General features: G+C 33.5%; 2 protein-coding genes across 6 annotated transcripts; both read right to left on the bottom strand.

The window, feature by feature from the left end:
- Nucleotides 1-799: 799 nt before the first annotated feature.
- LOC25479876 (heat shock 22 kDa protein, mitochondrial) lies at nucleotides 800-9331 on the bottom strand. 5 transcript variants are annotated; one of them, XM_039832297.1, is made up of 5 exons: nucleotides 8954-9331; nucleotides 8644-8785; nucleotides 6448-7048; nucleotides 6214-6354; nucleotides 5507-5672 (listed from the first exon to the last, which is right to left on the bottom strand). In XM_039832297.1, exons 3-5 carry the CDS (start codon nucleotides 6545-6547, stop codon nucleotides 5575-5577), a joined length of 339 nt encoding a protein of 112 aa, XP_039688231.1. In that variant the 5' UTR covers nucleotides 6548-7048; nucleotides 8644-8785; nucleotides 8954-9331; the 3' UTR covers nucleotides 5507-5574. The 5 variants fall into 5 exon arrangements, with proteins under 5 accessions (XP_039688229.1, XP_039688227.1, XP_039688228.1 ...); XM_039832295.1 differs by lacking the exons at nucleotides 5507-5672; nucleotides 6214-6354; nucleotides 6448-7048 and adding exons at nucleotides 800-4274; nucleotides 4714-4921 and having other exon boundaries at nucleotides 8644-8782; XM_039832293.1 differs by lacking the exons at nucleotides 5507-5672; nucleotides 6214-6354; nucleotides 6448-7048 and adding exons at nucleotides 800-4274; nucleotides 4714-4921.
- Nucleotides 3904-5090, bottom strand: LOC25479879 (uncharacterized). Its single transcript, XM_039831911.1, has 5 exons — nucleotides 5065-5090; nucleotides 4714-4921; nucleotides 4392-4455; nucleotides 4060-4274; nucleotides 3904-3921 (listed from the first exon to the last, which is right to left on the bottom strand). Exons 1-5 carry the CDS (start codon nucleotides 5088-5090, stop codon nucleotides 3904-3906), a joined length of 531 nt encoding a protein of 176 aa, XP_039687845.1.
- Nucleotides 9332-10876: the final 1545 nt, after the last annotated feature.

Below are 10876 nucleotides of genomic sequence, written 5' to 3' on the forward strand. Positions count from 1 at the left end.
GCTAAGGCTTTACAGCCAATTATTTTCATGTGTGCTCCACGTGTAGCTTTTTGCATGGTTCATTCTTGATAAATATCCATTTTGTTAGGAACCTTCTTGTTTCCTTGTCTGAACTATTTTAGTTAAAAAGCAACCATTTGTTTGTACTTGCATGCCAATGTTTGATTGGATTGGAAGTGGTTTTAGAGACAATTAAAAATCCAAATTTATAATCTTGTATGTGCCAGCATGTTCCATAAGCTTGGACATGTTTGGTCCAATTTTATCCAATGCATTCTTATCCATTAATTTCTTGTTTTGTCCATTGTATGAGAAGCTCAAATAATTTTTAGGAACCAGTTATATCAATCCTTTGAACTTAAGTTCCTGCAACTAAAAATACTCATACAAAGATGTTAAATACAATAATATCAGAATTCATTTATAAAATATAATTTAAATATAATTTTTCATCTTTAAAACTTAAAATAGGAATTTGTGAATATTATCTCAACATTCTCCCCCTTTTTGACGATGACAAAATATATTTGAATTTGATTTTATAGATGTGTTCTGATTAGGCTCGCCCTCAATTTGATGCATATCTTTTGAGGGTTTAAGAAACAAAGATGACTTGTTTAAACTAGGCTGCCTCTTAATTTATCATCTCAGGTAAAAACATGAGTTTTCTTTTTCACAGATTATTTGAAGAGGATGATTTGAGACCTTTTTAAACATAGTCATACATTTCTTAATATAGATACTTGTGTTGATTAAAGAGGCAAAATAGTATTTAGAACAAAGTAGCTTTCATTTAACATAGATAAGAACATATATTCTTGCATTGATCATGAAAAACGGCTGAACTGCATATAGCATTGAAGTTCCATTTTTAGCAATAACTTGCTGAAGTACAAAAAGTCCATTTTTTAAGATTCTTAACTAGAAAAGGAAAGACACATAAATACTAAAAAACAGGACACCAAAGTGCTTGATAATCTACAAAAAAAAAAAAAAAAAAAAAAAAAAAAAAAAAAAAAGGCATATTTTTCAAATTCATTTCATGCAAAGTGTGCGCGCAAGACATTTGCTTTCTCCCCCTTTTTGTCATCCTCAAAAAGATAGCACAAGACACTATAAACAGAGCATACTACTGCTGATTAGGAGGTGGATTAGATGAAGAACCAGGATCCTTGCTAGGAGCAGGAGCCATCAGCCCAAAGTACTGGAACATGAAGGATCGAAGAGAAAAAATTTCAGAGAAAAGCATTTCATTTGTGATGTTTAAGCATGCTGGTTCGATTGGAGGATCATTTTTTGGAGAAGTTCCAATTGATTTGAAGCTGTCAAAAGAGCTGAAATGCGAAGGAATGGGTGGAATATCACTCAAAAGAGGATTGTCATTCTTTGGAGAATTAAGGAACCTGTTCAAACAAGAGGAACCAAACAGAGCAGAATTTTCGCAGTTAAACAGAGGAGCTGTAGGAATGGCAATTGGTTCAACATTGTCTTCAATTGACAACTTGAGATCAGTTGAGACGGCTGGATTAACAAAGTGATCGACAAATGTTTTCGGAGTATCTAGAGAAGCAGATTGTGAGGACAGGTGACTCTCAACAATAACATCATTTACCAGACTGAAAAGAGGATTTTCTTCTTCTTTGTTGAGAAAAGCTTCCTGAGGTAGTGGAATTTGATGCAAACCTAGAGTTCCAGTACCGTCTTGAACCTTGAGGTGAGAGATTTTCGTACAATTGAATGGCTTCAAATTTTCTGTGGCTTCTTCGCCGATGAAGGAAAGTTTGAATTCCTTGAAAATTTTGGTTAAGGCCAAAGAATAAGGCAAACCACCGTTTCCTGATGTATCCTTGAGTGCAGCTATCATGTGCCTAATGATTAAATATGGAAGGTTGAATCTTTGTCCATGAGTTAAGTGATGAAGGATCATGAGATCATTGTTATAAACTCGATACCTATTGCGGATGCGAGGCAACAGACTGTGAGTACATAGATTATGCAGAAGCTTGTACTCATTTTTAAAGGCTGTTACAGGAAAATCTTTAGCTGGTTTTACATTACCGAAAATTTTGTTTACCACAGAGTTTCGATCAACATTGACCTTCTCATACCATTTCTAACTATACAACTTTACACCTAAGTTTGGTATATTGAATACCTTTGCTAGAAAATCAGTGGTGATAATGACTTAAGTTTGATTCATAAGACAGAGTATCACATCATGTCCTTCAAGGACCTTAGTAGATGAGTAGAATTTTTGAACAAGATTTGGATAGATTACCTCATCTATTTCACAGAACTCTTTCCAACCGATGCTAGTCATAACATCATCAAGCACGATTCTCCTAGTTTTCATATCCTCAAAATCAAAGAATTTGCTTTCACAGAGAGGTCTTGACAAGATTTCAGGAGCTGGACTTGTTAAATCATCAACTCACTAACCATCACTCTTGTCCCATTCAAAACTTTTTCTTCCTCATTAAAAGAACCTCTCATCCATTTGTTATTCATCCCATTTTGCAGAAAACACAAAAATGGACAAACAAAATCAAACTTTCTCTCAACTCCTTCACGCCATTGATCCAAACACCACCTCTTCTCCTCAAGAATCACCACCACCTACTCCTCCTACTTCCTTCACTTACGTTCATGAAACACTCACCATTCCCTTAATCATCATTCCAGATTCACAAACTGGCCCTTACTCTTGTTCACCACCAAAAAGCTTCACCACTTCAGCACTAGTGAAAGCTGAAACGTTCGATGAACTTTTTAAACCAAATGATCAATCCAAACGGTCCTTCTCAAATGATCTTAGAAAATCCATCAGGCTAAGCTCAAAACCCTCTAAAACTTCATACAATAACCTTGATAATGAACCAGATTCCAACATGCAAGCTCAAAATCCTACCAAACGACTCAAAACATCCTCATCAGCTTTTTCACCATATGATCGCAAGGAGGCTCAGAAAGAAAAGATGATGGAAGATATTATCTCAAAACTTGTCAACATTAAAGAGAAGATAATCTTAAATCCATATCAAACAAGTCCAGCTCCTGAAATCTCGTCAAGACCTCTCTGTGAAAGCAAATCCTTTCATTTTGAGGATATGAAATCTAGGAGAATAATGCTTGATAATGTTATGACTAGCATCGGTTGGAAAGAGTTCTGTGAAATAGATGAGGTAATCTATTCAAATCTTGTTCAGAAATTCTACTCATCTACTAAGGTCCTTAAAGGACATGATGTGATACTCTGTCTTATGAATCAAACTCAAGTCATTATCACCACTGATGTTCTTGCAAAGGTATTTAATATACCAAACTCAGGTGTAAAGTTGTATGGTAAGAAATGGTATGACAAGGTCAATGTTGATCGAAACTCTGTGGTAAACAATTTTCGGTAATGTAAAACCAGCTAAAGATTTTCCTGTAACAGCCTTAAAAAATGAGTACAAGATTCTGCATAATCTTTGTACTCACGGTCTGTTGCCTCACAGCCGCAATAGGTATTGAGTACATGACAATGATCTCATGATCTTTCATCACTTAACTCATGGACAAAGAATCAACCTTCCATATTTAATCATTAGGCATATGATAGCTGCACTCAAGGATACATCAGGAAACAGTGGCTTGCCTTATTCTATGGCCTTAACCAAAATTTTCAAGGAATTCAAACTTTCCTTCATCGGCGAAGAAGCCACAGAAAATTTGAAGCCATTCAATTGTAAGAACATCTCTCACCTCAAGGTTCATGACGGTACTGGAACACTAGGTTTGCATCAAACAAAGAAGAAGAAGAAAATCCTCTTTCCAGTCTGGTAAATGTTGTCATTGTTGAGAGTCACTTGTCCTCACAATCTGCTTCTCTAGATACTCCGAAAACATTTGTCGATCACTTTGTTAATCCAGCCGTCTCAACTGATCTCAAGTTGTCAATTGAAGACAATGTTGATAATACAAACACAAAATTTAAACTTGACAAACCTCAGCTGTTTTAATGCTTTATAGTCTAGGAAAAAATTTAATGTTTGGTGGAAAACTGAACATATAACTTACCTCAGAAACTCCAAGAATAGATAAGAAACCACCAAATAGAGGCAGAACGTTAGCAAGATAATCATCAAGTGTAGCAACAGGTTTAAGGAAGAATCCACTCATCAAAGCAACCGTTCCAAAAGTAGTAACAGCAAATGCAACTGCACTTAAGTATTGCTCATATTTGTTGACTGAAATTGGAGATCCATTTCTGCTTTTGGTTGCACCATACAAACCTGAATGTACAAAGCACACAATTAACTGAAAGCCTTAATTGTATTTTTGTCCTTTAGCTTAAGTATTGTGTGATTTTGGTCTTCATAATCTTAATTTTTTAAATCAAATCCTCATACTTTTCAAATGAAACAGATTTGTTCTAACATTAACATTTCTTACAATTGCTAATAAAAAGTAGCCCTAAATAGAGAACAAACATAAACCTTATAATCTTATATAACTCTCCATTCTAGTTGTTAGATTTCTTTACAACTACCAAAGGATTTCCACAAAAAAAACTTGATTCAATCAAAATTAGAAAACCAATAAATAACAGAGAAAATTAAATCTCAGTTTTGCAATATCATAATACTACTCTATTGATTAGTAACTAATTGAATACACATTTGAGCAAAAAGTTTTTTACTGTTTCTATAAAGAGATTGCCGGAGAAATTACCCTGTCGGTGGTGATATCAAAGAGACTGGATCTACGGCGACAGCGATTGAGATTACTTCGGCAGAGAAAGTACTTCTGAGCATGACTTGCAACCTGCATAGGCGTTCTTGTTTTCACATAGTTCCTTGAGATTCCTCTCCAATCACCTTTATCAACTTTCTGCAATCCAACCGAAAACAACTTGTGCTCTTCATCCGTCCACGGAATCCTTGATCCATTCAAAGAAAATCAATAACAATAATCACTTTTCAATTTCAATCAATTCAAACAAAGAAAGAAACAAAAAAATTCTCAAGTTAATTTCAAGTTTTAGTTAATTTATAGAATCTCTATTAAACAATAGCCAAAAACCATGTAAATATGAGACATGTAGCCATTGTTTGCTCAGAGAGAATGCAGTCAAATAGCTACTTAAAATCCTGAGGTAAGCAACCTTTAATGCTCAACCTAAGTGAAAGTAGCTGCAACTTAAGATGTAGTTATTACAATTAAAGTTTGTGTTAACTCCAATGGCAGTCTCCTCATTCTCAGCCCCTAAATGAATAAAGCACACCAAAAATTGGACATCCTTGTAAGTAATAAACCTGCTGCCTTACAAACCAGAAGCAAATTCGCAAAAAACACACAGGACAGGGGGCACACAAAAAACAGCTCTCAAAAACTCAGCACCAAACATTTTTTGGTTTTGAATCTTCATAATAGACATTGCCTGCTACAGATGAAAGATTCAACTTATATAAAGAAAAGCCTGCATACATATATATGCTTTCACACAAATTTGCAATCGCTACAAAACCAACATGAACCTGTCAAGATAAAATTCTGCAGCAATGGCATTATCGGCACCAAAAACAATTTAAATCACCGTTGGTTATTTCTGTTCATACTAACACACATTACCTGATTTATATTAAATAATGACACTAATGAAAAATAAAAACCAACATCAACCATGAAACCTGAAAATATGAAGCAAATATATTCTAAAACATTTCAATTAACACAATTTAACTCAACTCCTCACAAACCAAATCCAAATCAAAATTGAAACAGTTATGTTAAATCAAAGCCAAACTTAAATTAGTGAATGCCTATTATAACAATCATATGTACACAGTGTCGTAGGGCATCAACTCCTCCGAATTCTCTAGTACCCACTTGCTTAATAATGGTATGATGTGGGATGTTTTGTATTTGTCGTGCTTTTAATTTCACTTGACTATCAAAAATTAGCAGCAAATCATCAAAATATTCAAGTTAACAATAAAAGGCATTTGAGAAATATTTGAAATGTGTTGTTCTTTTAAGATTTAAATCACAGAGTTAAACAACCAAAACAGAATTGAAGATAAAAGCAAAATTCCAGGAAAGAACTCATTTTCATGTTTCAGAAATCAATTTAGCATCCACCTTTGGAATATTATGTCTAGCAAAACAACCAAAAGCAAAACTAAAGATAAAGGGTATTCTGTTCAACAGATATGTTCACATCTTCCTTACCAAGTCCAGGCATATCCAAACGAAGAAGCAGAGAATCCTCTATCTCTTTCGCATCCCAACCACGTCGAACTCCACCGGATCCAATTCCATGGGAAGCAGAAAGGAATGGATTGTCCATTAATTGATCCACCATGTTAACATCTAAAAACACAACAATTCAGTATTTATTTAGTATTAGTTAATCAAAACAATTAAATGAAATAGTGAAAGTGAGTAAAGAGTGATAACAACCACCTGAGAGGAAATCGTCGTGGCGAGTGCAAGCGAAAGAGCAATAAGCGTGACGACGATCGGCAACATTGGACTTATCAGAGTGTTCGTCGTACTGGCGCATGGCGTTGGTGTTGAATGAACGGGAAGCGGAAGAGGCAACGGGACAGAGAGACCTAGAGAGGAGGCCAGAGGAGAAAATTCACTGCTGAATTCGCCGGCCTAGACGCTTTCGAATCAAAATTTCATGGTCACTCAACGACATAAAGGAGATGGTGAGATGGGGAAGGCTGTGGTTGATTTCTGATTCGTGAGATAGAGAGAGATGGGTGAAGAGAGAAAGCGAGAAAAAGAAAAACCTGTTGCAGAGAACAAAAGAAGAACTTTGGAGTTTAGAGAGAGAGAGAGAAAGGGGGTGAACATAGGAACATGTTTTTAAGTTTGTATTGAGCAGTGCGTATAATAATTGTTATGGTTTTTTAAAGTGGGATTCAAATTTCAAATTTCAAATTTTGGCTCCAATTTTTTAGGTTTACGGTTATGCAATTAGGGTTTGCATGTTTGTTAGGATTAGATATAAAGGATGCTGGAGTTTGTACTTCCTGTGTCTTTGACCAGTTGGCTGCTATAGAAATAGATTATACATAATTGATTATATGGTATAAGCAGCAAATAAGCTATTTATGGAAACAAGGCTTGAGTCTCTCTGAAAGAATTACTTATAAGAAAATTAGACATGGCACTCAACTACCAACATATAAGAAAAATTTAGACAATAGCACTCAACTACCAACAAAGTGTGTATTTTCTGTCACGGAAAAAAGTAACAACACTAATTTAACTTTTAGTAAAGTATAGATGTTTAATTGTTGTTAGCAAAAAGTGATCAAATCTAACATCTAAATCACATATTAGCCAGAAGTGATTAAAAGCTTTTGTATTAAGCTGCAAAATTTAGACTACATAACAAAAATAACACCAGTTCAAATTCAATACAGACCAAAGCAATTTTACAAAATCAAGTTTATTCTGAAACACATTTGCCAAACACTCACCCAAACATACACAAAGCATGCCAACTCATTAATCTCTATTTTCTTTCTGTTCAATTTACACACACCATTTTCCCATTTACCCTGCACGTGAATCAAGCATTGATTGACAGCAAGCAACTTCACTAACTACACCATGGATATTGACATATAGATAGAGAGAACCACAATGAAAGAAAGATCAGACACAGCACACATTTCTCCTTGACATTATAAGGATATTTAGGATGATCTAATTAAACTTTATATAAGAATTACTTAATCTTCTGAACCCTACAAATCTTCCCAATATTGGAGGAGAGTCTCAATTAAGTGAGAATGAAGTTAACTCCCCTCCAATCCCTTCATATTCCTATCCCTCCAAAACAATAAACCAAAGAACAAAATTTAAAATAATTCCTTTCATCTCCTCTCTCCCCCATCCTATCCCCCACATATCCCCTAAACAAATACTATGTAACCATCCATATTTGCTCATTGTGGATGATAACCTCGCATTTTCCATAATTCATTACCGAGTTATTCTTTAATCAGCCCCTACTTTCAATGATTGTCCCGTCTAAGTAAATGAAAAGCGACAACTATACAGCTAATATACATTAAGAGATCACATCCCAAAAAGCCTAATATTCTATTAGAACTTAGAATGTAGATCCCCGTTACCTAAACAAATTAATATAAATGTAGTGGTGACGGTGTCCTATGTTTTTTAACATTAGTAGTGTTGACCATTCATCATGTTTGCACAATGTAAGACATACCATTATAATCGGCGTACATGTAAAACAACAATAACAAGACGGTATGTTTTGAAATGAAGATATTTGATTGATCCTAAAGTAAGTAGTATCTATGATTAAAAACAGACAAAAAAGTTACAACAAGAACCTGATTACTAATCATTAATCATTGCGGTATCTTTCATAGACATCTTTGACCATTTTCAAGACGGTATCAGCCCTCTCAGCAATGTTAGGCAGTTTATAATTTTGAGCAACGTAAACTCCGGCAAATAAGCTATTTATGGAAACAAGGCCTAAGTCTCTTTGAGAGAATTACTACCAAATACAGTCATGTTATATGTTATAGCAATACATTAAAATACCCTGGTTTGAATTAACCATAACACACTAAATCAAAGTCAAAAACAAAAATCAAAGAAACATACTTGATTTCCAGTAGAATTCCGTGAAATGCCAAGGACTTCATACGCGTCTCACGGATGTCACATCTTTCTTCTCCGACTTCGACCATCCTAAAACGACGACGTAATACAAAACCCTAACTCGTGGGTCTTGACCATGTGGCTGCTATAGAAATAGATAATACATAAGTCAAAAACTAAAACGACACACTATCAAAATCAAAATTAACATTAATCATCATTAATCAAAATCAAAGTCAAAAACAATTTCAAAACTAATTTCAAAATCAAAATCACATTAATCAAAATCAAAGTAAAAAACAATAAATCGTACCAATTTCCGGTAGAATTCCGTGAAACGCCAGGGACTTCATACGGTTCTCGCTGGCACCACCGGCTTCGTCTCTGAACCACGCCGCTTACACCACCACCACGAAAAAACTCTCCGGCAAAAAAAAAACGCTCCTTCCTTCGTCCGTGACAGCGCATACTCCTTCTCCACCGCCACCGATTACACGTGCTCATGACGGCGTCACTTCGTTCTTCTCCGACTTCAACCTTCCGGAAACGACGTCGTGACGCAAAACTTTAATTCGTTTTCATCAAAAACAAGAATCGGAATCAAAACCGAAGAAAAAGTTTGTTGAAATTCACAGAAGAAAGAAAATTTCTGAATGTGAAATGGAAAATGAAGAGAGAGAGAGGAGAACGTTAAAACTCGAAGAAATAATTTGGATTTTGAATTTTCATTTTGTTTTTATAGGTAAAATAAACTATAGTTACTACTTACTAGGTTGGTTAATTAGGGAGTTAAACCCAATGTTATTTTTAACATTTTTTTTTTTTTATAGATAGACGAAATGGCAAAGTCATTATAAAACCCACACACATAAATGAAGGTATTGAGGTTCAAACCCCGACCATGGCATCCGGCCTAACAATTTCGGCATTTTGCCAGTTGAACTAGAACTTTTAGATATTTTTAACATTTCTTTCTTCACTTGAAAGAAGAACTTGGGTCAAATACTCTTTATAAAAAGGTCTAAAAAAATAAGGACCTTAAATTTATAGAATAAAATAGAACAAAAAGTAAATTTGAAGAAAGTTAATAACATCGAATTTCATCATTGGCTAAATCAATTATTTTTTAGCATTATCGAAACCTCTCATATATACATAGTTACACGAATGGATAGTATCATTAACTCATTTTTATTTTAAGTAATCATTAACTTTTTTTATAAAAATGGTGTGCTTGTATTGGTAAAAAGAGATTAGTGAATTTCACATGATTGATTATTTTGTAAAAATATAAATTTATATTCTAAAATCAAAATAGTAAAAGGCTTTTTTTTGATGAAAAAATCTTTGTAATGGAAATGACAGTTCGTTTAATTTGACATTTTTTGTTAAATATTTAACGACTTAATTTACTTATTTAGATAAATGAAAGTTTTTTTTTTTTAATAAAGGTGGATGGAAGTATTTTAAAAAATAATTTTGCATTAATGTGATTGTAGACATACAATATATAATAAGAAAAATTATTAATCATCACTCATCATTTGTCATTTTGTGTTGATTTTAAATTAAATTCTTTACAAAATTATTCTACAAAGTAGTTTTGCGTGTTTTAAGGAGCTTGTAATATAAAAAAATATAAAAAAGTAAATAATAAAAAAACTTTGCCAACAACTTTAGCTTCAATTATAAAGTTTTTATATCTAACCTTAAAGTAATTTTTTTTAGCAACATGTTAAAGTAGTTTTAAGTAAAAAAATAAGTTGGATCAAACCCTAATTTGGTTACTCGAAATTACTCTATAAATAAGCTACATCAATTTAATTCATTATACATAAATGTTTATGAGTATCTCCCTTGTGAATCTCTCTAAGTAGTTGATTATTCTATTTGTTAAATCTATAATGGATTTGTCTAACATATGCAACATTGCACATGTTAAATCAACTAAAAGTAGTAAGTTTTTATTGAAAACTAATAATTATTTATTAAAAAACTATATATTTAATACAAAATGTATAAGTTCCAATGTAAAGTTAGTATTTAAAACTTCTTAACATATGCAAATTTGCACATGATAGAAAAACTCATCTATAATAACACATAACATTGACTTTGTTAGGTTGAATATCTATTGTGGTGTTACAATTAAAAGAAGTGTGCTTCAGCTAGACGTAAAAAGGACATTATTGTGCGGGGGAGTTGAATGAGGAAATTTTTGTTGATCAACCACAAG

This window comes from Medicago truncatula, chromosome 3 (assembly GCF_003473485.1).
Source record: "Medicago truncatula cultivar Jemalong A17 chromosome 3, MtrunA17r5.0-ANR, whole genome shotgun sequence".
NCBI lineage: Eukaryota > Viridiplantae > Streptophyta > Magnoliopsida > Fabales > Fabaceae > Medicago > Medicago truncatula.